Genomic DNA, 27,906 nt, shown 5'->3' with positions numbered 1-27,906 from the left:
TGGGGGCAGGCCCTGCTGCTTCATGTGTGGGCACTTTGGAGGGACAAGGGCTGTGGAACAGGATCATAAAGTCTGCTTCGGACTTCAGCGTTGACAGGATTCCTCATCTTTTCTTTCTGATAACAGGAAAACTGTGTCATCCCGGAACGTATTTCTACTGACTGCCAAAGCATTTTGGAGCCCTAGCAGGACCCAAAATATGAGACCTTGAAATCATGTCATTCTGCTCATTGTCTTGCTTTTTTCTCCACCATGGATAGGTGGTTAGAGAAGCAGTGGGAGTCAAGACTTTTGGGATCTGTACCCGGTGCTGAGGCATTGTAAATAGTGGTTAGAACAGCTGAACAAGTTCTAGGTTTTATTCCTGGCTCTTCTTTCAGACTTTCTGCCTGAACCTTGGGCACATAATCTCTCTGTACCTCAGTTTATTCATCGGTAATGCAGGTAACTATTATTGTACCTGTCTCACATGGGTGTTAATTAATGTTCATAAAGCATTTTGAGATCCTCTGAAAGGAGCTATTGTAGGGTGAAGTACTATCACTTTAGTTGTGACATGATTTGAGCGGCTAATGTCTCATGAACTACTGGACTTGCAGAGCCAGCTTTTATTTACTATGAGCCAGGAGCAAATGTGTTAAGGACTGTTGAAACAGTGCCAGCTAAAATCATATTGGAAATCAAGTAGAAAAGAAAGACCCAAAGGTATCTGGAATTACTTGGTTTCAGGTTTATATCAACTTGCTGGGCCTGGAAACTCCCGTACCATTGGTAAAACTCTCAATTGTCCCTGTATATTCTTGGTACTAGTCCAGATCTGAATAAAAGATCCCAGTCCTCAGAGCAGTGCCACTTTTTGTGCCTGTCAGAGCTGAAAACTCAAATTCTCCTTGAAACCTCACCAAGGACTCTCTCCGGTGCTTGTCTGGAATCCATGTAGCACTATTATTTAGTGTTCTGTAGTGCCTCTTCTCCATGGATCTCAGGGCAGTACAACTCTCAAACCTTGCCCATCCAGTGAGGTAGGTATTGCTATTTTACAGCTGGGGAAATTGAGACATGGACAGGTGAAGTGACTTGTTCAAGGTCATAAAGTTGGGTAAGCACCAGAACTAGGAAGTGAATCCAGAAGTCCTGACAAATGGTCCCCTGCTTTAATTGTTAGGAATCTCTCCTTTGTGCATGTATTTTAAATCACTAAAACAGTTAAAGAGACACCAACTTGAAATTCAGTCAGTTTGTAAGAAATGAGTTAAAAATAATGTCAGGTATTACACCTGCTCCTGAGTCCCCCAGCCAGTTTTAGTGGTTTTACTATCACGTTTTCATGTTTTGTTTTGTTTTTTCAAAAAAAATCCTCTTCCATGCAGCGGCATGTAAGACTCTCACAAATGGGGAAACTGACTATAGGGGGGAAACGGGGCTCACATGCAGTGCTGTCAAATGTCCAAAGTCAATATGGTGGCAAACTCGAGAAGTGTCTTTTCTCATCTTCTCATTATAATAATGTGAGATGCTGATTATAACAACAGTAGGTTAAGCAAAGGTTTTGGAGGAGTGTTGTTTAAGGTGACAGTGTTCCTCCAAAACATATTACATATGGTATCATAAACTAAAACTCAGAGAGAAAGCTGACCTCTTGCCAGCCTGCTGTGAGTTCTGATAAAGGAAACACAGCTCATCACTGGACAGCATGCTTTTAAAGTTGCTTTAAGGTAAGGGTAACATCTTTCTTTTAGACTAACCATTTAGCCACTCTTCAAGTTTGTGTGTCTCCTATTTATTGTGACAGGGAGTTTCACTCTCTGTGTCTTAACTCTCTTCTAACACACAGTCTAGTGAGGTATCTGCAAAACGTCAGCTCCTGCTGAGAGAGAAATACCAAGACCCTTTCTCTGCTATGGAGATACTGAAACTAGGGGTGTGTGGTGGGGGAGGGGGGCGTATATACACGCACACACAGGTTTGTGTATATGCACTTTTTTCTGTAGCTAAAAAAATGACTCTTCTAATATTGATTCTGCAGTTACTCCAAAGTGTATAGTCACTTCCCTGGTGACCTATCAGGGTAGAGAATAACTGTGTGAGGTGTAACCATATCTGTTGTCTTTTCTTTAAGATTGATCCCCTAGAGTTAGTTGCTATATGTATTTGTTGTTTTAGTGTCTGGACAGCGCTAGTCTTCAAAAATATTCATGGATTTTAAAGCCAGAAGGGACCACTGTGTTCATATGGCCTGATCTCCTGCATAGCAGAGACCACAGAATTTCACTTGGTGAATCCTGCACTGGAGGGAATTATTCTTCCTCCTGTATAAGTGACATTGTCAAGCCCAGTGACTTGGGGTTCAACTGGAGCATACTGTTAGAAAGTCAATCAGTCTCCATTTAAAGACTGAGTGATGATGAGCTTACCCACTCCTTTGGGAAGCTGTTCTGGTAGCTAGCTACCTGCACTGTTAATATTGTCCTACTTGCAGTGTGAATTTTTCTGACTTCAGTTTGTGCTCACTGGATCTTGTTCTGCCTTTGCAAATAACGGAAATGAGTCTACCTGAGATCTGGGCTTTCAAATTTTTTTGGTCCTCTCTGATAGTTCTGTAGATCAGCCCTGAAAAAAGCCTTACTGAAATGCAGTGTTACCCTTCCGCACTTGTTGGCCCATGTGTGTTCATTTGCATCACCCTAGAAGGCAGACTGTGAAATGGAGATGTTCCCCTTTGCCAACAGCTTCCTCCTCATTCATATTAGCACATGGGGGAGGGGGGAGAGTCATTAGCCTGTGCCATAATTAGCCTGGCAGATTTGCATTTTAAAATGGTGCTAATCCGAAAATGATTGTGTAGAAATAACCCCTTCAGATCCTGCACATCAGCTCCTGGAGTCGCATCTGGCAGCTTTCCCTGGCACAAACAAGTCATTACCCGGCTAACTCTGCAGGAGAGTGAGACAGGGTCCTTTTGTCTCACTTCTCACAGGTGGAGTGGGTGGCTGTGTTCCAGTTGCAGGGTCTCTTGCCAGTGGTGATGGCAGAGCCAGAAACATTCCAGCTGGGTCTTCAGATCCTGCACTGAGTTTGTGGCACTGGTAGTTTGAATGATTGGGCCAAGTGACAAGGGGCACATCTGCCCTTGAAAGCAATGCGCCTGTTTATGCCAGGGTTTAATCTACAACTTGCACAGCAAAATACTGGGCTGGAGAGATGACAACCTTAACTGCAGTGGAGCTGCCTCTCCACTATAGTAAGAGCTGAGGCTTAAGTAGGGGGACCCTGCAGGGTCATTTTTATACTCGGGCTGTAGCTACACTGGCCAAAACGGGAACCGGGTTTGCCCACCTGTATAGCTCCCTGTGCAGTAACAGCTTTTCCTGTTGTCGGTGGAGCTGCGCTGCTGGGGCCATTATAGACCTGTCTCGTTCTCTAACTGCACATCATTCCTGTTCCACTGCTCAGATTCTTCCTAATTCTCGGTCACTGACCTGCTAATCAGGCCCTACCGGCACTACAAAAATAGCCATGTGAACATGGTTGTAGCTAAAACATGCTGCTCCTTTTCTGTGTGAACAGGAAAGAAATGCATTAACCGTATTCTAGCATAGGTAGGACATGGTTTCTGAAGGGTGGTCATAGCGTGTGTGTGGTTCTGTGTACCTAGGCAAGAATAAAGGATGTTTGACGATGGTGGATCTTGTAGTGTGGACGGGGCATAATCCAGCACTAGCTCTTCCCCTCTAATGTCTGCCTGGTTACTGCAGACGTACGCTCGGAAGGATCTGTTGTCCTTGTGGCACGTGCCTGGAGCCCCTCAGGTGAAGTCAGTGAGCGGCTCTGCACGTGCACTGGGAGGTACCTACAATTCTTACATAGTACTAGTTGGAAACGCTGGTTTGAAATGAGAGCACGCCAGCCTCCGGAAGTTCACGTCCAAACTACCCCAAAGACGTCAGTCAGTTGGTGCTCTGGGAGGATTAACTTGCAAAAATCCAATTAAAATAACCCCTGTGGATTTCTCTGAGGTCGAGTGGAAGCTCTTGCCACTCATGGCTCAGACTTTTGCCTCTTGCACTGTTATAGCTTCGCAACAGCAAGTGGGTCTTATTAGGCCATTCCAGTGCAGTGCCTTGTTCGGGAAGGAAGGGAATTGGGTTTGGTTGTGATCAGTGGCAGCTGTCTGGGGTGCTGCAGAGCCAGCATGCTCTCTCCTTCCCTCATCCCCACTCCAGCCCAATGCACAGAGTGATTCTGAGGGTGTGTCTACACGGCACACTAGGTCTAGGTCTGTGACCCAGGCTTGTGGACTCGGTGTTTCCAAGCCCCTGCTTCAGTTTCCACACTGCATTATAAATTTGGGTTTACAGGTGCTGGACCTGTGTGTCACAGCTGTGCTAACACATCCATACTGCACTAAGCAGCCCTCCTGACTCAGCTCTGGGGCTTGACCTGCATCCACACTGCAAAATGACAGGGCTTGGACCTGAGTCACAACAGGACTCGGGGTCTGATCCACCCCCCGGCAGGTCCCGAGTTCTTTCTGGTGTGACTATTCTGATGTGTGTAGCCAGAAGGGGGGCTTAGGCTCAAACCTGAGTCCGAGCCTGGCCTTAGTGGGCAGTGTAGGCACTCCCTGAGTGGCTCCAGAGTGGGACCCATCTGTCCCCTCAGTCAGAGCGATGTTTCACTGGGGTGTGTGTGGAGGGGTTAGGAAGGTCTGAGCCAAGACAAACGTCCTTCCACTCAGAACCCCTAGACCTTGTTTAAATTCTGAGGCCTTGTGCAACAAATGGGAGCGCTTAGCCTGGCTTTGTTCATAATGGAATCTGCACCTCCCGTAGACAAGCCCCTGTAGAAAGCCTCCACTTGAGGGCACCCGCAATGTCCTCCGTACAATCTTGTCATGTCTCTAAAGAGCCACCCCCATAAGAAACAGGGCTCTTGTTGCCAAGGCAGGGTTCATGGGCTCTGCTTAGATGCCACCTACCAGACTAACTGAGCTTTGTTCACCCCAAAGTCTCTGCTTTTCCAATGTTTCTAGCACCTTGCTGGCTGTCCAACTCCTTTCCTGTGGCAGAGAGTCGTGCACACGGCTTGAGAAGCTTACGACACTTACAAGCCAGTGTTCTGAGTTCACTAGACACTGCCTTTGTCAGATGTTTGTCCCTTTCCCCAGTGCTGACTCCTTTCTGTTGTTAAACGTTATTTGAGCACTAGGAAAATAGTTTCATGTACTAACCTGTCCCCACTTCCCTGGCTAGTTCTTGCAGTTTTACAATCACATTTTGCTCTATTTTAAAATGCTTTCCTCTCCCCTGTTGCTGTATACAAGACCCACAGCAGCAAAGGAAGCTGACTGGCTGACTACAGAAGGCTGTGCACCCAATGCTGTCAAACGCACAAAGTGAAGTGAAATCACTTGTCGTGATTTTCAGCAAGTCACAAAAGTTCCGACGCAATCATCGCACTTTATTGATGTTCTCCCTTGAGCTGCAGTAGATCTGTAAGGCCTTTTCACCTCTCACTCCAATACCAGCGTGAGTGCCATGGAAGTGCCTGTCTTGGGGATTTGGAGTGGGCCAGGGTGCTTAGCCAGAGCTTCTGCACCGGACGTGCAGAAACTGTCGTGACGCACTTACCAGCCGAGTGCCAAATGCTCCTGCCCTCTGTTGATCATGACGACAGGAACAAACAAATGTTTTACTTGCTTGGGGTGAGCAGTCTGCTCCTTTCCATGGATAGGCAGGTGAGCGGGGCTCAGCGGGCTGTGGATGGCCTCAGAGAAGGATGGTGCTGTGGGTGAGGCACTGGCTTTGGACTTGGAAGAGCCGAATTCCATTCCTGTCTTTGCCACAAACTCCCGAAGTGACCTTGGGCAAATCACTTAACATTTCCATTCCTCAGTTCCCCAACTTCAAAATGGTGACAGCGGTGCTCTCTTCTGCGCCCTCCCCTCCCCCTGTCTTGTCTACTGAGGCTGTAAACACTTCTCCTGAGGGACTGTCTCTGACTGTCTTCACTGGGCCCAGCGCAGGGCCACCCTGCTCTTGGCTGAGGCACGCTACTGTAACACAAGCAAGAGGCATAACAGCAGTGCTTGGAGCAGGGTACGTCCCACTGGAACAAAAGTCCTGAGTGTCACTCAACGTTGTGAGCGGTGGGCAGTGGTGGTGGTGCATATGTATTTATTTGTATTTCAGTCATGCCTACAGGCCCCAGTCCAGGGTCAGGGCCCCATTGTAGTAGCTGCTGCACCACACGTGAGAAGCCAGTCCTCGGCTGTTGTCGTAGAAGACAGTTGTGACAGCTGCTAGAAGACCTTGTGGTGCGTTGAGAGGACATGAGCGGCTGACAGCCCCCTTGGAGGTGTGCGTCTGCTATGCTTTCGTAGTCAGACTCTGCTCCAGAGTTACCATCAGGGTTTTGCAGTGGCAAATTAACCGAGTTTTGCCATGTGCTGGGCAGTCTGGCTTCGAGTCCTTCTCGCTGTCATTTCATTAGCTGGGACATCCGCATAGAAACTTTTGCTCCTGCGGTTTCTTCGCACCAGAAGCTACTTACGAAGTTAGTAATTAAAATGGAGGCCCTTGGACTCCGGCACCTTGCCTGAGTGCTAAAGTCACATAAAATGAAAGCGTCTTGTCTGTCTGCAGTGGGTCTTCAAGGGAACTCCACTTGCCGCTCAGTAAGGGGCACAGCTCTACAGTATATGCCCAGAATAGTCTTTGCCACGGTCCGCGAATTGTAGCTTCAGAGAGAATTGAACGTGTGAGACTATAGCTCTGCTCTCAGAATGGGGACTGACGTCCCTATGTCACCTTGGCCTGTGTGTCATGTTTGTTGGCCCAAATCCACATGATGCCATTAGCTGGCTCTGCAGGTGGGGGAATGGCAGTGGAGTATTTCCAACACAGACTAGGAATAAATGAGCAGCTATGAGACAGTAGCTTCTCCAGTCAGCGGCTGCTTCTGGGGCCCTGGCGCAAGGGGAGAATGATTATCATACTGGTTTTACTCTCCAGCCCCTGTGGCCCCCATCGCTGGTGTATATGTGGTGTCTTGAGCATAGATGGCAATGGTCTCCCATCGCCTCTCTCATCACACTTTCCATGGCAGCAGGAAGTGAGAGGGCCCAGGTTTTCAAAGCTGACTAGTGATTTTGGTGCCCAACTTGACACGTCCAAGTGGCCCTGTTTTCAGAGACAGGAAACCAGTGTGTTTGGAAAGTTGGGCCCCTTAAAGGCGTCTCAAATTAGGCTCCCAAAATCACTCCTGGGACTCTTGGCCCCCCTGTTTTGTTACTTGCACAAGGCACCCCGAGTGGCCGAAGAAACGGGGGCTCTGAGATACCTGTTCCTGCTAGCTGGTGTATGGATTTGTTTTCTCTTTTTCAGAGACTAGAGAGGTGCATGGGCATTGTGACATCACTGACCAATGGGGTGTCGGAGAGGGAAGCTAACGATGCCCTAAATGCTCACGTAAGTGCCAGATGTGGTTTTCCATTATCTGTTCTGGGGTAAGGCAGGGCGGTAGATGAGGGTTTGTGGGGGGGGCTACTCCTTCCAGTTTGGCGATGACCCATTCATGCAGCATAACCCCACGTAACTAAGTTTTACTCCAACTCCATAAAGCACGCGTTCAATATAAATACATTATTCCTTAAATATCATCCACACATACATCTCGCAGTGATTGTGTCTTGGCAAGTTACAAGCTTTCTGTAGATACCTTACATGTTACTCTTTACGGATAAGTATTCTGTAAGACGTGTTTGGTGTAGTGAGTTTGTCAGGTCTGAGATGAGAGTTGTTTGCAAAGAACAGGGGACCCTTTGCCAAGGGGTTTCTTTGTCACAGAAGTTAATCCTGACAAGAAGAAATAATTCACCCAGAGGCACCTCCACGAGACGGCAGCCATGGGGGCTGTCGGCCAGCCAATGTGTAACCCTGCTCAGAGTAGTGGAGCGGGCGCTGTGCCACCTTCACCAATCTGAACACTGACCAGAAGTTCTCCAGAGTTTTTTTTTTAAGAAAAACGCTTACTCCATGTGTAGTAAAATTCTCTGGCAGCAGTGCCCCGCTGTGTTTCCTTGCTGAAACCTGGCTGACTTTTTTTCTCTTCCATCATAAGCCCACCCTGTAAGGTTGCTTGTGAGTGCTGGACAGCTGGTACTGATCTACCACGAGAGAGGTGCATATGCATGTTTGTGAATACACACTTGCTTATGTGGTGATGGTGAAATGCCTGTGATTGCAGTTATCATGCACTTTTTTGCACACTCCCTCTTCATACATAGTTTCTCTGCTTGAGCTCCTTGGAATCCCCATTCCCAGTGGTACAATCTTCCCACTGCACTTGCTTCTAGTCCTGAAAAGTTCCCACATCATCGCCTGCTCCCTGATGATGTTGCTGTGAAGAGAACACTCCGGTAATTTTTAGAGGTTCTAAAATGTGTTGGCTGCAGTTTTCTCCCCCTCTTTGGCTAGCTGGAGTCATGGCACTAGGGGAGCCTGGCTTAGCAGGAGGAGGGATGCAAACATGGGACCTGCCAAAGCCCACTGGTGCTAGTGGGAGCCTTTCCCATGTGGCTGAGTGAGCAGTAAAGTGTGTCTCACACAATCCTGACACACCTCTTGTGAAGCCCCAGGTGTGACGAGGGTGCCTCACGGGGTGGCCCTGAGGCCTTCAGGGTGATCCTATGGAGTAACCTGCATCACGCAGGTGTGGCCTCGCTGCTTGTGAGTAATGTGGGCATCCAGAAGTCCTGCCAGTAAAACCTTCAGACCACTCCCCACCGCCATGGAGTCTCTCACTTAGGAAGAGCATTGAAGCATTGCTTGAACTACGTATTTTAACTCCAAAATATGTGTGCGTGCAGGAGATACAGGCACAGGACTCAATGGACTTTGCCGATATGAACGATGGGGAAGCTCTGTAACTTTCTGCTGCTGAATTCCCTGGGGGCGGCTGTGCGCTGGTATGGAGCGTCCCTGTCCTAGAACTGAGAAGAGCCTCTCACATCGTCAACACCCCACCTGAGCGAGGCCTAGTGTTGCTCACCCGTGTTGCTTCCCTTTCCCCTTGCAGGTGTGTAAAGGAGCCCCTCAGCATGAGGAGATCTGTCTGGGCCTCTTCACCCTGGTCCTCACGGAGCCTACTCAGGCACAGAAGGTAAGGCACGGTATGCCCAGCTCCTGCCTTGGGATGGCTTCTTTCACTGGGCGCTCTGCTTACCAGACAAGACATTTCTAACTGTGGCAGCTTTCCAGAGGTGCCTGCAGGCACTGAGGGCTCCCTGGGCTGGTGTCCTCAGCTCAGTGAGCGATGCTGATGGTATGGAGGAGATTACTCTGCTCCTACTGTTCTACTTTCAGTGTGTTTACATGGCACAAACATTGGCCTTTGTATTTCAGCAACAGCAGCTATGCTGGGGGATGCTAATGCTGTCGTACCAAGGAACGGAGGCTTGGTGGCAGTATCTTTGGCAGCTTTTGGGTTAATTGTTTTTGGTGGGGATGGTGGTGTCCTAAATAAACGATGGGAACTGGGGAAGGCTGTTACCTCCTGTCTCTGCGGTTCCAGAATGGAGATGTTTCTGGCTGGCCAGATGTATTTGCGTACAAAAGTAATTATCTAAAATCTAGATAATAAACAAATTCATTTCATAAGCAAAACTGTGTGTGAGAAGCCCGGCTCTAATAAGTTGGCAAGCTGGATTTTATTTTTAAATATCTTTTGGAATGAGCTGTTAACAGCTATTTAATTTCCTGGATGCAGGTTAGACAGTGTTGCTGCAAACCAATGAAGCGTTTTGGGAATGAAATCGAGCGTGATTTTTTTTTTCTTGTAGAAATTGTGACTGCGTTGTAGGTAGAAGGATTTAGTAAAGGGATTTGCCCTGCTTTGCAAATGCAGTGAAATGCCATCCAAATACTTTGAGATGCAGATTGCGAACAGCTTCTCAGCAGGAGTAGCTAAGGCACAAGATGGGCAAGTGACACTGCCAGAAACACCGGGTCATGTGGTGGTGTTTGAAACTCCCATCCTGGGCTTCTCTTCATGCAGCCTTTTGCACTAGCCACTGACTGGCACTGCCTTTCTGCTGTAGCCTGCCTGCCTGGCCACCGTAAGCAGGGACCTGGAGGTAAAAACAAGAGTACAGCTTTTTGCTGCATTATTCGTGTTACAAACACACAGTAAGGGACAGTCACTTGTTCTGAAGAGCGCAGTCCAAGTGAAGATGAAAGGCAACAAGTGTGTATAACAGACAGAGAGAAGAGGGGAAGGGTAACAGTGCTGGGGAGATCTGATTAGAGAGCCGAGCTATTAGCTGTGTTAATGAAATGGGTTTGCTGTCTAGTAATTGGATTGACAGGGAAAGCAGCTCCTTGTTGAACCCAGTCAATCATTTCCCCCTTTTCTCCTGTCACTTCTTTGGAAGCCTTGGCTGTCATATAGAAATGAAGAACATGAGTCAACAGTGTGTGTTTTGTTTAAACATGGTCCTCTTGTTTGTCGCTAGAACAGCCCGAAAATGGGTTTGAAACTGTTTTCTGGTTTAAAATCAGTGTACACCTGAAATTGCTGGTGTTGCTGGTTGCTTGGGGAGGGAGTTTTCGGATGCAACCCCTTGGAGATTGTGGTGGTTCTCCTGAACTTGAAAATATTCCAGAGCATCATGATTCTCCACGAAGTGAGGTGGCCAGTGGATGCCGTGTGAGTGAGTGGGGAGGTTCCCCTCTGAAGTACCTGAGGTACCTGGAGTGACCAGCGCTGGAGTAGCACAGAGGCCCTGAGCCAGTTGAGAAACGGGAGCAGTGGAGCGTGTGCATGTTCGGGGGGAGGAGGTGTCTCTCTCCAGCTCGGAAAGGTTATTGTTGCTGCTGAGGTTTGGCTGCATGACTGGATCAGCGGGTGTCCCAGGCCTTTCCCTGGGGTCCTGGAACGCTGGCACGGGTCCTGCTGGCTGCACGTTTGGAAACGGGTCATTGGTAGTGTTCTGTCATGGAGTCAGGGAACTGCCCATTCTCTCAGTACCATGACACATACCGAGGGCTTTCACTTGCTGCATTGGCTCAAAAGCAGCCCTGGAAGGGCTGGGAGTCAGTGATGCTGAGGGGTGTTTGGTTCGAATGCTGTTCAGTGGATAGGCAATGTGCAGCATTTAAAGGGATTGAAGTAAACTCTTGAGGCAAGGGCTCTTTGTGGTCTGGTGTGAGCAGGGCTGAGTGGCCAAGTGTTAGGGATGCACTGTAATTGGACTAAGGGTGACTCATGCAATTTTCTCTCTTCACTGAGCCAGTGCTTTAAGGCTCGGGCTCTCTAAACCAGGGCCATAGCTCCACCTTCACCACTGACCCAGGACTGCTAAGCGGGGGGGGTGTCTCTTTCAGTGGAGTTGTAGTTATGTCCCCAAAATGACTCTTCTTAAAATACCAAACCAAACAACTTCCCTCCCTGATCACTAGACCCCCCCACACACACACCCACACTCTTTGCTGATGCAAGCAGGCTTCCCCTCGGCTGAGCTGGGTTCTGTTCCGCCTCTCCCATCAATCACCAAAGCTGCTTCCAAGTCCTGACTCAGGAGTTGCTGGTGCAGCAAGGACACAAACCGATTCTCCCCGTCAGGGCTGCACATGTGGTGCCAGGGCTCAGAAAAATCTCGACCAGGCTGGTTCTGAACTAGGCCCCAGACAGCTACTGCAGTCTCAAATATCACGTAACTGGTGCCTGCCTCCCACAGCTTCTTCCTCTGCTCCAGCTCAATGGCCACCCCAAAGTGTAGGCTAAGGGCTCACCGCAGTCCGCATGCTCTGGTGTGGAGACTATGTAGTCTCTTAAAGGGTTAAACTCTTCCAACTGGAGTGAAATCCCTTCTGGTGAGTTGTGATAAACAATCACTCCGGCAGGGCAGGGGTGTCGTGGCACCTCTGCCACCTGTACCCGGTCGAAGGGGTCTCCAGTCAGACTCTTCCTTGTGCTTGCAGCACCAGTGTCCTCCTTCCCTTTAATCTGTGCTGTGCCCATGGCTGCCCCACTGCGCGGGGCAGAGCGACACTGGGCAAACAGTTCCCACCTGCTCTGTCTTCTCCGCGCGTTCCTTTGTGGGGAGGGCAGTGAGGGGCAGAGCCTGCGTCTGTGACACCGTGCTGCTGACAGGCAGTGAATCGCTCTGCCTCGGCGGTGGCAGTGGAGGGCACAGCTGCTGCTCATGGCCCTACTCATTAGCCACCTGGCTGGCTCTGCTGCTTTGGTCAAGCACATCCCTGTTCTTAAGGGATAATTGGATCAGCCAGCGGGATGGGGGCGGGGTTCTGTTGTGGTCGGTTATTGCCTCCTTCCTTCCCCCCGACCTAGTCCCCAGCAGGCATCTGGAGCCAGGACTGCAGAGTTTTATTTCTGGCTTTGCCACTGGCTCACTGCATGACCTTGGCAAGGACCCGCATCCCTCTGTGACTCCCATCTCTGTCTGTAAAGGGGGGATATAGCTTGCCCAGCTGATAAGGGACTTGTGTGGCTCGCTGCTTGGGGCAGGCTTTGAGATCCTTGCATGAGGGGCAAAGCTCCCTTCCCACAAAGCTGACAGGTTCAGGAATCCCTTCCCCCATCACAGAAGCACAGTCAGCTCTCGTGGGGCCTGTGACAGCTGCTCACCAGAGCCCTGCAACTGCTCAGGAGGGAGAATTGGCCCGGGAACCCCCTGGGGGAATTGGTTGGTGGAAGGTAACTCCTGGCATGGAACGTGGCCAGGATGCCAGGGTTAGCGGCCACAGAAAGGGTGTGGGGTCTGTAATGATCACAAGAGCCAGGGCCATGGTATCGTGTCCCCTGCAAAAATGGGGATGTGCTGCCTGAGGATTTCTGGGTGCTAAGGCCGAGGGGCTGGAATACTTTATTAATGTCTCCTGCTCTTTATCTGCAGTTTGACCCCCCGGAGACTCCACCCCCACCCCACCCCACATCTCTCATCTTCGTTTCCTTACTCCCAAATCTCCTTGGTATCTGTTGACACCTGCGTAGCCATGGTTGGTAATTCCTGAGCTCCAATGGGGCTGCGGCTGGAGGCGTGCAGCTGCGGCTGGAGGCTGGCTGGGCGCACGGACTCTGGCCGTTTGGGGGGAGTTCAGACACCAGTGGGGCTGATCTGCAAGTCTCACTCATTTAATTTGTGTTGGCTGGAAATGTGGCTGACATGGTACTTGCCATTCGTTGCCGCTGCCTGAATTGGGCATCCTGCGTGCTGGGGCCTCTCGCTAAACTTGTTTTGCTCCCCATTCCTCCCAGCGTCCCATCCACCCTGTTCTCTGATGACAGTGCTTCTTTGTGCTGGCTCCTTTGGTCATCCCTTCCTGCGTCCCAGTTCCACGCGTTGGTATCCCTTTCTCTCCTTCCTCGCTGCAGCCCCAGCATTGGCTGGTGAGGAGACAAGCGCCAAAAGCGGGCTGGACCTACAACTTCCCCTGCTTTTTGTGGAGACCTTGTTAAAAGACAGCTCTGTGCCTCCCACTGCTGGCGTGGGAGGCTACCGACACCTTGTTGGCTGATTAAGAAGAAATGGGATCACAGCCGCCCCCTTCCCAGCCTGCTGAGGATCAGCTGAGGGATGCAGCCCCCCACGCTGGCAGAGTTTAGCCGTGGTAAACTTGTCCAGCTGTGAGCCAGGACACTTGGCCCTTCAAATATCCAAGTGACAGCGGATGATGTGTAAGAAGCTGCCTCCTCCGCCCTGTGCCCTTTTGCTTTAATTAACTTCTGCTCTTGGACAAGAGGGCAAATAGAACCTCTCCCCCGAGTTTGAAGTGCCCATTTTCCCTTGGGTCTCCATCACGCGCCCCCCTCCTGCTGGCAGGGGAGGCTCTTCTGCATGGCCTGATTTATCTGTTTAAACTGCACATCCATCAGGCTGTTCCCTTCCTATTAATTAAATGGCCTGTCTGAGGGGGTGGCTCTGACCCGCCGAGAGCAGGGACGAGATGATGAATCACTTGCATCCTTGAAACTCATCTGGCGATTCAGGTTCCCTTCCCTTGCCATCCAAGCAGGGTCGCTTCTCCTCATGCCACACACCCTTTGCTCCCCATCCTGTGGTCAAGACAGGTGAACAAGGATCCCATCTCATCTGCTTGGGTCTCTGTGGGTGAGACATGGAACTCCAGGGACTGAGTAACAGTGCAACTTGTACTTACCGTCCGACTTCCAGTTCCAGACCTGCTCTTAACAAACAACTTTCATTTCCCCAAACCCTTTGGGACCCATGTGGGGTGAGAAGCTGAAATATAGCAGGACCCGTTGGGTGGGCCGGCTGCATCCTTCCCCACGGCACCAAAATACCCAGCGCTCAGGCAGTACCTTCCGAGTCTCTGTTCTTGCTGCTCCCCCCTCCTCTGGGGCCTTTTAGAAACAGGCCCCCGTCACACAGAATGTCCTCCTCCAAGCTTGGTCCTCCCATTTTTAGAGAGTCAGGAACCGGTCAGGGGTCTCTTGGGCTGGGCTCCATGGGTGTCACGTCACAGTCCAAGTGAAGGCTCCCTCTGGGCTTGCACTGCGGAGCTTCGAGTGTGTTACCCCCCTGGAGCATGGCCACAAGGTAGCTGTCACAGGGAGCCGTAGCTATATGAAGCCAGCAAGTTCAAGTCCTGGAACCTCAGCAAGTTTGTCTTTCAGAGCAATTCTTTGAACCCCACTGTCCTTGGGTGTCATGGTAAGGGTTTCCTTGACCATACAGCTTCCTTGGGTCACTAAGTCAGCGTGCCCGGGGTTAAATGCAGATAGGCCTCACCTCTGGGTGCGGGGAGGGGAAGCTCACAGCAGCAGGAGTATACCACACAGGAGAGGAGTCTGAGAAAAGCAGTTAGACGTTACTGACTGAGAAGGAAAGATACTAGAGAGACAAGGCGGGTTGGGTGATATCCTGAGACAATGCTGCGTACAAGGAAAGGCCAGATGTGGATCTCATGAGCACTACTAAGGACACGGGGACATAATTGTCTGCGAGGGGAAATGCCAGGGGTCACTGAAGGCCTTCAGGGGACTAGTAGCAGAGTGTCATGGGCTGTAATCAGTGATGAGCTGCCAAAATCTTAACAACCGGTTCCCTTCTCACCCCATGAGGGGGTGGTGGCCCCCCCCTCCACCCCCCAGGACTCCTGCCCTATCCATCTCCCTCCCCTGTCCCCTGACTGCCCCCAGAACTGGGCAGGAGGGTCTTGTGGGCCACCGTAGGGGGTGCCCACCCTGCTCCTAAGAGCCAGAGGGACCTGCCAGGGGGCGAGGTGGGGAGTCCCGGTGGTGCTTACCTGGGGCGGCTCCCAGGAAGCATCCAGCGGGGCGGGGTAGTGTAGCTGGGGGGGAGCAGGGGGAGCGGCCACTCCCCCCACTGATCACATCAAAAGTGGCACCTTAGGCACCGACTCCGTGGGTGCTCCGGGGCTGGAGCACCCACGAGGAAAATTTGGTGGGTGCAGAGCACCCACTGGCAGCTCTGCGCCCGGCCCTAGCTCACCTCCGCTCCGCCTCCTCCCCTGAGCGCGCTGCCCTGCTCTGCTTCTCCGCCCCCAGCTTCCCGCGAATCAGCTGTTCGCGGGGGAAGCCTGGGAGGGCTGAGAAGCAGGCGGCGGCTTCGTGCTCAGGCCCAGGGAGGCGGAGGTGAGCTGGGGCGGGGAGCGGTTCCCCTGCGCCCCCACCTCCCCTGGGTTACCTGCTGCGGCGCGGGCGGCGCGTTCAGGGGAGGAGGCGGAGCAGAGGTGAGCTGGGGCCGGGTGCGGGGCGGGGAGCTGCCAGTGGGTGCTCTGCACCCACCAAATTTTCCCCGTGGGTGCTCCAGCCCCGGAGCACGCACGGAGTTGGCGCCTAAGGCGCCACTTTTGGCCGGTTGTTAAATTTAGAAGCCCTTTTAGAACCGGTTCTCCCTCACGGGACAGCCAGTTCTAAAAGGGCTTCTAAATTTAACCGGTTCTAGCGAACCGGCTCCAGCTCACCACTGGCTGTAATTAAGGACAGGAAGAGGTAAGATCTGCACCAGGAGGGGTGCTGACTCTGGCATAGTCCTGTGGGAAGAGGTAGCAGCCTGGTCATCTGAGACTGGACAAAGCAGTAGGGAGCTTAGCGTGTAGTGTAGTCCCGGACCAGCGGATCCCATCAGCCCCTTCCATCTCTGCGACTTGCAGGAGTTGCAGTGGTGTGTGTTAAGTTGAAGCCAGCGAGGCAGCTGCCTGAGGTTGGCGTTAAAGGCCAGTGTTCCCTGGGGAGGCAGCAGGCGGCTCAGCGGGCTGGGCCCTGGCTCCTGTTTACGGAAGCTCCTTCAGCATCTCAGATTGATAAAAAGCCACACGAAACCTCCACCTGTTGCGTGAGTGTTTTATCCCTTCAGGTGCTGCATGAAAGGGGGGGAGCACCTGAGCGTGGGGAGTCCAATCAAAGAGCTCTTCCCGGGCCTCATTAACTCTCCAGAGGAGAATGATGAGACCACAGCCCTGCTGTCCGGAATAGCATGACATTTAACAGCACAAATGAACATTCATGTGGAATGACTTAGCAAATTACTTCCTAATCACCCCCATCCCACTGCTCGGAGAGGAGGCAAGAGGAAGCCAGGGAGAGCTGTCAGAGTTGGTTACACCTTGGCCGCTTGCTTTTGGGAAGGCCCTTCCTTTGCTGAGAATGTGACGCCTAGAATTGGCTGTCTTCAGGGTGTGCCCTGGGCGAGGGGGGGTCAGGATTTCAGTGGTATGGGTTAGTCTGTGAACTGAAGTTAGGCTAATTTAACAGCCCATCCCCTGGTCTCTGCTTGATGAGTGGGAAGCCATCCACGGCTAGCAGTGATGTGGGAAGGAGCAGGTGGCATGGGAGTAGCCTGCTTTCGCTGCTGCAACTCTGGGCACCACTGGTTAGCCAGAGCCCTGTCGTGCTTTGAGCTAGTTACCCTGACTGATGTAGGTGCAGCATCAACTGGGGCTGGTGTCTGAGATCCAGGAGTGGTGTAAGGGGGGAGGCTTTGGGGACTGGGATGTGTGGGGTTTTTTTTACTAGGCCAGACCTCCATATGCGCTGTCCTCTGCGCCACAAGTGGAGAGGCTGAGGACTAAATGGGCCACAGACTGAACTCCCGTTTCACTTCTAGCATTGGTCTCAGCAGGGCAGGGCAGAACGTGGGGGGCAAGAAGCGTGGGTGTGGGGCGCTGTGGGCCCCAGCTCCATCGATCCAGCAACTTTCACCATCATTGTGAACCAGCCTTGCCTTTGGGGGGAGTTCTGAGTGCAGGAGAACTGGGCTAGCCCATGAACCAGTGATTAAAGGCACCAGCACAGAGGCTGAGAGGGGACTCGGGTGGAATAAAACTCTAGCTTGGTGTGACAGCAGCTAGGCCAGGTCTGAGGGGAAGGGAGCTTGGCTCTCCAACACAGAGACCCGGGTTATTCCCTCTGCCTGGATCCCCGGGGATGCTCCTGCTTTACGTGCCGATTTTGGTGCTAGTTTATTGAGTGTCCCAAGCCCTCAGCCAAGATCAGGGGCTTTATAAATCAATCCGTTCGTTATGCTGCTCAGGTGGAGTCACCTGTACCCATCTCCCCCCACGTTGTCTCTGCTGCAGTGTTACCGGGACCTGGCGTTGGTGAGCCGAGATGGCATGAACATTGTTCTAAACAAGATCAACCAGATTCTTATGGAAAAATACTTGAAGCTGCAGGATGCCTGTCGGACTCAGGTGAGAGGGGAACTGCCTTGGAGTCGAACCTGATATCGGCCCTGGTGAGAGCGGAAAGGGGACAAGGGACTCAGCATCTTGGGGTTTGGTGACAGGATTGGAACCATAAGCAGGCAGGGAATGTGGAGGAAAGAGCAATGTTAGATGAGTGTGTCCCCCCCCCCCCCCCCATGGCTGCTAACACCCTCTTAGATGTGACCCTAGTGAACTTGGGGCTGTGGGGGTCTGTCTGTCTTGTGCCACAGAGGTGTAGTCATGGCTCTGTGGCCAAGGCTGTGCCGGGATCTGCGCTTGAAGCCGCATCAAATTCCCCCTCTCATGCTGGCTCTGTTCTTCTCTGTCTCCAGCTGGTGTGGCTGCTGCGGGAGCTGGTGAAGAGCGGGGTGCTCGGGGCAGATGGCGTCTGCATGACCTTCATGAAGCAGATTGCAGGTGAGTGCCGCCTTGGGCCGGGTTTCTGCAGCAGTAGGGACTGGCCCCCATTGCGCTGCACTGCCCCAGGGCCCTGCCCAGCTATGGCTGCACCAGCAGGGGACCCACCCCATGGCAGCTGGAACACAGCACGCTGCCTTGCTTGGGGTCTGTGACGCCTTGCCCGAGCTGGGCTGGGTCTGGGCTTGCAATGGAGGCAGCTCACGCCCAGCTCTCAGAGCCTCGCTTTGCAGCAGCGGTGCATTTCCAAGAGCCGGCTAAACCTACCTGTCAGGGGATGGAGAGGCTAGTGGGGCTGCTGCTTAGGCCTGGGAATCTGCGTCCTCCCTGTGAGGGGTTAATCCCTGGGTTAGGCCAGCAAGAAGCAGGGTGAGGTTAGGCAGCCTAGTGCCAATAAAGTCTCTGGAACAGCCAGTGGGCGTGTGGATTCCTCAACTTGTCAGCATCTCAGCTCCTGTGGCCTGGCACAGTAGGACCACTGAGACCAGCTCTGACCCATCTCTGACATACGGGCAGCCAAGGGGGGTGCTCGCATCCCCTGAGCTGGGACTCTCCCATGCAGGACCTGTAACGCTTCCAGAGGGGCAGGGCCAGGGCCTGGCCATGTGGTAACAGCTCGTTTGCTCCCCCTGGTTCTCCGTGTAAACAGCCCCCTCTGTGCCATTCCAGGTCCACAGAGCAGTACCACCACACGTCAGCGCTAGGCACCTACGTCCAGGGAGGAGGAATTTGCATTGCATAATAAAACTTGACATTTCATTTTTATTGTCTACATCTATGACATGGGGCTGGCCCAGCTGGCAATGGAAACCATCCCCTCAGCTGCAGGGAGGGGGAGGGCAAGGCTGGGTTGGAGGGGCCAAATGCTGAGAACGAACCAGCCCCCCCCACCCCCCATCCTGCCCCCTTGCACAATGTAATAAACATGGTGATGGTGTCCCTGTTTCCCTTCAGTTGAGACTCCCTGTGCGGGGCCCCATTCTACTCTGACGCTGCTGTCCTGCATTTTGCTATTTTTATGATGCCTTAATTGTTATGATCACATTGCAATTGCTTGCAGCGTGCCTCATATGCGCTTCTGTATTTCCAAACATCTGAGTACAGCTCTGGGCTTCTAGCACCGTTAGCAGAGTACTCCAGCTTCATGCTGGCGACTTGCTGGGGATCTCATTTAGAGGGGAAGTGAAGGCAGCTGTGAAACATGTCTGGAAGAAAGGGAAAGTTGATAGTAAGGACTTTCCCTCAGGAATTGTGGAAAATTGATAAGGGAAGCAAAGGGACACAAGGAGAAATCTGTGGCCCCAGAGTTAGGGACAATAAGGTGTTTTTGAAATATATTCGGGACAAATAGAATCCTGACAATGATATTGCTCCATTACTAGATGGAAATGGTAGAATTATCAATAATGATGCAGAAAAGGTAGATGTGTTCAATAAATATTTCTGTTCTGAGTTTGGGGAAAAAATAGGTGTGTCTCATCATATGGTAATAATAACACTCTTTCCATTCCACTAATATCTCTGGAGGATGGTGTACAGAAGCTACTAAAGTTAGACATTTTTAAATCAGCAAGTCCAAATAACTTGTATCCAAGAGTTTGAAAAGAGCAGGCTGAAGAGCTTTCTGGACTGTTAACATTGATTTTTAATTAGTCTTGGAGCACTGGGGAAGTTCCAGAAGTTTGGAAGAAAGCAAATGTGCCAAGTTTTTAAAGAGGGTAAATGGGATAATCCAGGTAATTATAGATTTAGCAGCTTTACGTTGATCTCGGAGCGGCTAATACGGGATTCAGTCAATGAAGATAGCACGCGTTAAAGGTATTGAACATTGGCTAAGCATTAGGTTTCGGAATGACAAGGTGGGTGAGGCGATATCCTTTATTGGACTAATGACTGTTAGTGAGAGAGACGAGCTGTCAAGCTACACGGAGCTCTTCGGGTCTGGGAAAAGTTCTAAGAGTGTGTCAGCTAAATACAAGATCAAAGAGAGAGGTTAGCATAAGTAGCTAGCTCATGTTCTAAGAGACCAGTGTGTGCTAGCTGTTTGATCTTGTATTTAGCTGTGACACTAGTGCCTTTCCCAGGCCTGAAGAAGAGCTCAGTGCTGCTCAAAAGCTCTCCTGTCTCACCCGTGGAAGTTGGTTCAGTAAAAGATATTACCTCGGCCACCTTGTCTCTCTCACATCCTGGGACTGACCGGCGACAACAGCACTGCAGGCAGGTCTCAGAATGTACTTGCCACTGAGCGGGTGTGTTTCCAGGGGGGTCTGGCAGGGATGAGTTCTTGGCCCTGCGTTTTTTAACATTGTAATCAATGGCCTGGAAGAAAACATAAGTTGATCACGGAGAAAGCTTGCTAATGACATACCAATTGGGGGAGTGATAAATAATGCAGAGGACAGGTCACTGATTCACAGCGATCTGGGCTGACCAGCTTAGGATGGCTAAATATAAAAGTATACATCTAGGAATAAAGGCCAGGCTCTCTCTCTCCCGGGAAGCAGTGTCTCAGACAGATTTGGGCATCGTAGTGGACAGTCAGCTGAACCTGGACTCCCAGTGCGACGCTGTGGCCAAAAGAGCACGTAAACAGGAGAATCTCGAGTAGGAGCAGAGAGGTTATTTGAGCTCTGTATCTGGCACTGGTGGGACCATCGCTGGGATCCTTGGGATCCAATTCTGGTGTCCACAATTCAAGAAGAATGTTGATAAATTGGAGAGGGTTCAGAGAAGATCCCCGAGAATGAGTAAAGGATTAGAAAACCTGCCTCGTAGTGAAAGACTCAAAGAGCTCAATCTATTTCAATTAACAAAATGAAGGTTAAGGTGTGACTTCATTAGTCTGTAAGTACCTACGTGGGGAACACGTGTAATAAGGGGCTCTTCAGTCTAGTAGAGAAAGACATAACATGATCTAATGGCTGGTAACTGAAGCTAGACAAACGCAGACTGGAAATAAAGCGCAAATTTTCCACAGTGAGGGTAATTAACCATTGGGGCAATTTACCAAGGGGTGTGGTGGATTCTCCATCACTGGCGATTTTAAATCAAGACAGGATGTTTTTCTAAAAGCTCTGCTCTAGGCATTATTTTGGGAAGCTCTATGGCCTGTATTATCCAGGTCAGACTAGATGATCACAATGATCCCTTCTGGCCTTGGAATCTGTGAATCCAAGACAAGACTTTGCACTCCCATCAGGCCTTTAGCTGAAGATCTCAGAGCGCTTTGCAGACATCCGCTAAGCTTTGCAGATTTTCTGGCCCAGAGAGAGGTGACTTGCCCAAGCTCATGAGGTGACTCAGTGGCAGAGCTGGGAATAGAACCCAGGAGTCCTAGTCGCCTGCTCTACTCACGATCCTACATTTATGCCTAAATACATGGAGCAGTGTTCCCCATTTTCCTACCCGACCGATTGCTTTCCTGTCCCAGGCATTCTCTAAAGTGTCTGGTTCTTACTCCCCCTCTCCCCTAAACACCAAATCTCTTTCCTTTCTGCCTCTCGCTCTGTTTGCCAGAAAGGTCAATATTGACTCTGTGTTCCAGAAACCGACAGTTCCTCTCTCAAGCATGCTCTAGGAACAAGACCCCCTCCATTTTTTGTATACAACAGAAAATGCTGGCAATCACCATGCTTGTTTCTGGGAACATGCTGAACACGTGCTTGGAAGCAGCCAGGTACTTCTGTGGCAGGCAGGATGGGCCAGATGCGAGGCTTGTACTGAGCTGGGGAGGAAAATACTGTCATTATGGTGCTCTGCCTCGCAGGGGCTGGGGCAGAGACGGTGGCTGGTTGGGATAAAGCTGACATCACAGACAATTACATCAATTAATGTAAGTAGCTGTTTGCTCCCATGCTGTGCTCTTGGTTGCAGGTGGGGATGTGACGGCAAAGAATATCTGGCTGGCAGAGAACGTCCTTGAGATACTGACTGAGCAAAGGTATGGTGCGGTGGGAGGCAGCAGTGTTGCTGGGAGCGGTTTTCTGACTGGTGGGAGCAGCGGGCTGGCCTGTGATGGGGAGAGCTGGGGAGAACTGGCTCTTTGGTCATCCGTGGGGCTAATGGAGACCTCCCTGCTTGGGCATGGCAAGGGGTGTGTTAGGGGTTTTGTGTGTGGGGTGGGGTGGGCGGGGACATGTTGATGGCTTTTCACATAGGTTGGCTTGTGGGCTGTCAGCTGGGTGATGCACTGGGGTTGCAAGGAACTGACCCTGCCCCTCTGGACTGGATCTGGCCAAAGCAGAACATGGCTTCGCCTTGAGTCCATGGCAGGGCATGGACCTTGTTCTCCTGTCATGAAATCCACCGCATGGCTGCAGCACGCCCCGTAAGCACGAAATCCTCGTTCCCAAGCGCTGGGGCCGGCAGCGTGCACCAGCTGTTGGTGTGTTGGCTGCCTCCCGGGTGTCCCGCTTGGCACTACTGGCTGTTACCTCTTGGGTGTTTTGTAATGCAGCTGGCAATGCCAGGCAGGATCAGACCATCAGTTCTTCTAGTGTGGTGGGTCACAGAAAGCTGATATCCCATAATGCTCCTAGCCAGTTGTGCAATGTGCTGCCATGATGCCTTCCCCCTGTATGTGACCAGCTTCCCCCTGAAACAATGGGACTTGGTCACCTTGTGCCATGGACAGAACATCCAGGACTCTCTGGGGCAGTTTCCTAGCAATATTTTTCTCCTGACTTTCCAGAGTCCCGATGGAGGGTGTTCCTCTTAGAGGAGTGGTTTGGAATTCATTGCCCAAGAGCTGATCTTTGTCAGCTTCCTGTGCTTAAACAACAGCTCCCCGCTTCGCTGGGGCTGCAACCTTCAATGACTTGCTGTGGCCAGGCAATGGGGAGACGTTGTCCTACGGGTTCTGCATTGTCCTTTGTTGGTAAAGCGGGGGCTAGTTGATGATAAACAGACTTGGTAGTGTAGCCCTTAGCTGGGCGGTGGTGTTACTTTTAAATAAATGATTGATTTTCACAACTCACTGTTTATAATAACAGCAGTTCTCCTGAAATTACTGATTGCTGCGCTTAGCAATCATGGTTCAGCTCCCGCGTACCACTGTGCAGGCGGCCTTTCCCTACACGCTGCCACGCAGTGCCATCTAGCGCATCTGCTACAAACCTGCAGGGCTGGAGGGGGCCGAGGCCCGGGACTTGTTGCTATGGCCTAGAAACCAGTTGGGAGTTCTTAGTCCGCGTGTTTATGTAACCATTAGCGGTCAGCACTTCTAGGGCTTCCCTCTGCCAGCTCAGCTGATGCACCTCAGTCCTGCCCCTGCCCCCAACCCCTGCTGTTCTGTCCTTGGGCCCCAGCATTGCCCTGCCAGTTCCTGTCCCAGGCACTGTGGCTGCTCTGCTCCAGGGGCTCCTCTGAAGCAGGCTGCACATCTTGCCAAATTATGTTATGGTTTTGCTTGCGAACAAATGACTAGAAAATGTTTGCAAGGGGAAAAGCAACTTCTCTCCCATGTGATTCAAAGCCACATTTGGACTGGGATGTGCAGGAGCCAGCCCAGCACATTAAATCACAGGAGATTTCCCCTGAGGGTAGGAGTTTGTCAGGGAAACGATGTGAGGGGAAAGGCTAAGCCCTTTTTGGAGGCATTGCTTGATTTTCCACAGCACACGCAGGTCAGAGAATGTCTGAGCACAAACAGAGCTGAGCCCTGGGAGGGAGCCTGCAGGGAGAACCTGCAGCTCTTTGCTGGGATTTATATCCTTTGATTTGGGGGAAGCCAAGACTTTAATTAAACAGCACATGAGAAAAATCTAATTCTGCATTCAGAATGTCGACTGCTTTGTTTAATTAAATACAGCAACAAGAGAGCCACTCCCTGGGCTCTGGCTGGCTTGGAGAGGAGGCGAGCCCGCCACTGCTGCTACACTGGATAATTTAGCCACTGGCCGCTAGTGGCCAAGCGAACGTGACGCTCATTTGCTCTGCCTGCCAGATCCATTAATCCTGGGGCTGCTGGCGGCTTCTTGACCCCTTTTGAGAATGGTTTTATATTCGTCCGCATCTTGGTTGGGCGAGGGGAGGAAACTGACCTGACAGCCTACCACGCTTCGTTCCTTAATGATTCCAGGCACTGCCCAGATGCAACCTCAACCTCCGCTTCTTGCTGCCAGTCCAGACAGCTCGACTGCCTGTTTAAGCTGTGTGCGAGCACAGGGGTTAGGGGCAGTCTAGAGTGCCTGGGAAAGCAAACACTAGTCACATCTTCCGGGGCTCTTCCCCCCACCCCTCCTGGGTGATTTAGGGCAGCTGACTCATTTGCCATTGAACCATTATCTCCTGGAGTTACAGCTGCAGCATACGCAGTGACCCTTGTGCAGGGCTCTGATTTACAGCTCTCCGAGCTGAGCAATGGGGGTGATTATCAATCACGCTAAAGGCACCGAGCTATTCTGGCCCATTCCCAGTTCATGGCTGCAGATAGCAAGGCTGGGTAATTTACTGGCCGGCAGTGTTTGTCATTGTGTTCAGGGAATCGGTTCTGATGCTGCAGGGGTCCGGAGGGAATAGTTCACTCTAGGTAAATGGCAGCATTATGGAATTACAGAAACGTGGTTCTTTGTGGTGCTGGAAGCAGGCAAGAGCGTGTGAGGGGACAAAGGTCTCAGTCCCAGAACTCCTGTGTGCCTGTCCTCTAGAGCCTGTTAGGGCCCGGGGCACTGCACAGGGAGAGTGGTCAAAGTAACTAGCTAGATTGGCAGCAAAACCTAGTCAGCTGCTGGCCTGGCTTGATAGAATGCATCTGCTTCTGGGAGACTCCAGCTTTGGTCCCCCCAGGCCCGGCAGACCAGGAGTGTCACTGTCTGTGCAGCATGCGAGGGCCCATCCTTGTCGGAGGCTGGAGCCGGTTGCCCGGGTTAGAGACCCGGGCGCTGTGAGTGGGGCAGGTGCAATACACAGCTAGGACTTGCACTGGAGGGAAAGGCCTGTTTGGTCTCCCAGCCCCTCCTGCTTCTCTGGTCCCTGCAGCACTGACTCCAGTGTGTTGCCCAAATGTCTCTCCTCTGATGCTGCTCCCAGCCGCTCTGCTACAACCTTGTGCATCTCCCTGGTGGTTACGCCGTTCTCAGACACAGCCGCTTACTCCGAGTCCTCCCCCGTCCCCTCGGTGCTCCCACCCTCCTGTTCGTTTGCCTTTCCTTCTCCTCGCGTTCTTGCTCAGCCAGGTGAGGAGGGCACCTAGCTTGGTAGCTGGCGTGTTACTGAAGGCTGCCGGAGCCATTCTCGTTGTGCTCACTGAAAATACGGGGACAAGCACAGCCTGCTCCGGTGCTGCCACTCATCCCATAGCCCTGGGGATCCGGGTCTTTCGGCAGCGCCACATTGTTTACCGTAGGATGCACGTAGTCCGTGAGCGGGGAGGCAGCCCAGAACTGCAGCCTGACGAAACGAGGAGCTGCTGTTCGAAAGCTGATGCTTCGTTAACATCAGTAGCATGTGACTGTCTGGTCTGGACCCTCACAATGTTTGCTGGCTCCATCTGCTCTGACAGGCTGAGCTGGGAAGAATGAAAGCTCATCTTGTGCGATCTAATGCCGGCATTGGATGTCTCTAGTTCTGTTTACCCTGCGTTGTGTGCACTGGGTCCTGGCTATTGATGCCATGAGAGAGCTGCTGGGTGCAGAAAGTTACACTAAGGCCAAGTTTCCCTATGGCCCAGCAGCTGATTCCCCTTGTCACTGGCATACCCAGTTACCCTGCAGGGTGCCCCAGCTGGCCCGAGGTTGCATGGCTCTGTCAGTGTATGCAGAACTGCACACACAGGGAAACCCACCCTGCCCCAGCATGCTGGCCATGAAGATAGGAGAAGCCAGGCAACAGCTTGTGAGAAGGCTCTTGGCAGAGAGGGGAGGGGTTGCTGGCAGGGCTGGGGTGTGGCGGAGGGGTAGCACTTGGTGGATGAGGGCACAGATTCATAAATCCTAAGGTCAGAAGGGACCACTATGATCATCTAGTCTGACCTCCTGCACAATGCAGGCCACAGAACTTCACCCACCCTCTCCTGCGAAAAAAACCTCTCACCTATGTCTGAGCTATTGAAGTCCTCAAATTGTGGTTTAAAGACTTCAAGGAGCAGAGAATCCTCCAGCAAGTGACCCGTGCCCCCTGCTACAGAGGAAGGCGAAAAACCTCCAGGGCCTCTTCCAATCTGCCCTGGAGGAAAATTCCTTCCCGACCCCAAATATGGTGATCAGCTAAACCCTGAGCATATGGGCAAGATTCACCAGCCAGATACTACAGAAAATTCTTTCCTGGGTAACTCAGATCCCACCCCATCTAACATCCCATCACAGGCCATTGGGCCTATTTACCATGAATATTTAATTTCCAAAACCATGTTATCCCATCATACCATCTCCTCCATAAACCAAGACCAAGTGGGAAGCATGATGGAAGGCACAAAGCTGGGGCCGGGAGGAGGAGGAGGTACCGATGTTCTAACACTAGCTAAAGGCTAGCTGAGCATAGGGCTGTGCCATCTGCTCTTCATGCGGCTTTAAAAAGGCCAGCTGTAACTCAGTCCCCAAGTGGGGGACCCTGCACACTAATGCTGGATAAAAAGCCTGTATCCCTGTGTGGTGAGTGCTTCCCCTGGGGGTGAGCCAGGCTGAGCGTGCGCCAACTCCTGGTTGGGAGGGGGCTGGGAGATGCAAGAAGCTGGATTTGATGGGCCTGGGGTCCTAACAGATAACGGGTTGCAGGGTAGAGGTGACTGGCTCTCGCTATAGTCCGGGTAAGTTGTTTAGTCCTGCTCCTGACCCCTTCCGGGAAAGCGTGTGATCCAGTGTTTAGAGCAGGGCTGGGGGGTCAGAACCTGCTGAATTGTGTGACCTAGGGGAAGTTGCTTCCTCCCATGCCTCGATTTCCCCATCTCTGGGATGGGGATTAATGCTAACAGAGCGCTTGACAGGTCTTGGGTGGAGAGGAGGGTGGTGCTGGCTCAAGGTGCTGTCCCTTGCTTGCTTCCAGAGAGTGGGTGCTGAAGAGCAATATCCTGATTGCCATGGCTGTGTACACGTACCTGCGGCTCATCGTGGACCATCACGGCACCTCGCAGCTCCAGGCCCTGCGCCAGAAGGAGGTGGACTTCTGTATCTCCCTGCTCCGGGAACGGGTGAGGGGCTGAGTGATTGGGGTGCTGATAGCGGGAGAGGTCCCCCTCCGAGGGAGTGCCTGGGTGCAGTTGTGGGGGTGGGGGGGACCTGTTTGTCCCAGCAGACACCTGGTTGTGGTCCTTCCTCTGCCAGGAGCCTGAGCCCTGCCAATCTGTGTCCCTTTTCAGCTTGTCCCATACAGTTGGGGGGTGTCTGGGGTGCAGGCAGCGGCACCTGCAGCTGCTGTGAAATCAGAAGCGGTGGGCTCTGCTCCCTGCATGCCTGGCTGGAAGTTTGCCCATTGGTTGGCGTGTTCTCAGCTCAGCTCTCTTCCCCCTGGCACTGAGAACAGCTGGTTTTATGGGGCTAGTTCCTGTGGGGCCTCTGTCCCAGGTCCAGGCCCATTTCCCTCAAGCTCATCACAGGCACCGATGCCTTCTCATCGTCCAGCTGCAGCCCCCCAAAATGCCAGCATCTCTGTGGTGTGCAGCCAATCCCCACCCGTGCTCTAGAAGCCACAGAACCCCCGGCTTGGCAGAGGAGGCTGGAGGACTCCGGGGCCATGCTTCCCTTCAGGGTTATCAGTCCTGCTGGCACGAATGGCTCTCTGCAGCAGGTAGGGGTCAGCCCCTGTGCCCCACATCTGTCTCCCCTCCACCCCCCGCCTTCTC

General features: G+C 52.0%; 1 protein-coding gene across 2 annotated transcripts in view; it reads left to right on the top strand.

Moving 5' to 3' along the window:
• Positions 1 to 27,906, top strand: part of INTS3 (integrator complex subunit 3) — a 69,387-nt gene that overhangs the window by 886 nt on the left and 40,595 nt on the right. The window contains exons 1-7 of one of the 2 annotated variants that reach the window (XM_074938346.1): positions 1,005 to 1,022; positions 7,386 to 7,469; positions 9,079 to 9,162; positions 17,586 to 17,699; positions 18,047 to 18,131; positions 22,005 to 22,071; positions 27,111 to 27,255. In XM_074938346.1, the coding sequence (XP_074794447.1) occupies positions 7,401 to 7,469; positions 9,079 to 9,162; positions 17,586 to 17,699; positions 18,047 to 18,131; positions 22,005 to 22,071; positions 27,111 to 27,255 (564 nt within the window). In that variant the 5' untranslated portion in view covers positions 1,005 to 1,022; positions 7,386 to 7,400. Of the gene's footprint in view, positions 1 to 1,004; positions 1,023 to 7,385; positions 7,470 to 9,078; positions 9,163 to 17,585; positions 17,700 to 18,046; positions 18,132 to 22,004; positions 22,072 to 27,110; positions 27,256 to 27,906 lie in introns of those variants that run through there. The other variant, XM_074938345.1, reaches the window with a different exon arrangement.

The sequence above is a fragment of the Natator depressus genome, chromosome 24 (genome assembly GCF_965152275.1).
Source record: "Natator depressus isolate rNatDep1 chromosome 24, rNatDep2.hap1, whole genome shotgun sequence".
Taxonomy (NCBI): domain Eukaryota; kingdom Metazoa; phylum Chordata; order Testudines; family Cheloniidae; genus Natator; species Natator depressus.
This window is presented reverse-complemented; position numbering and strand designations above follow the sequence as displayed.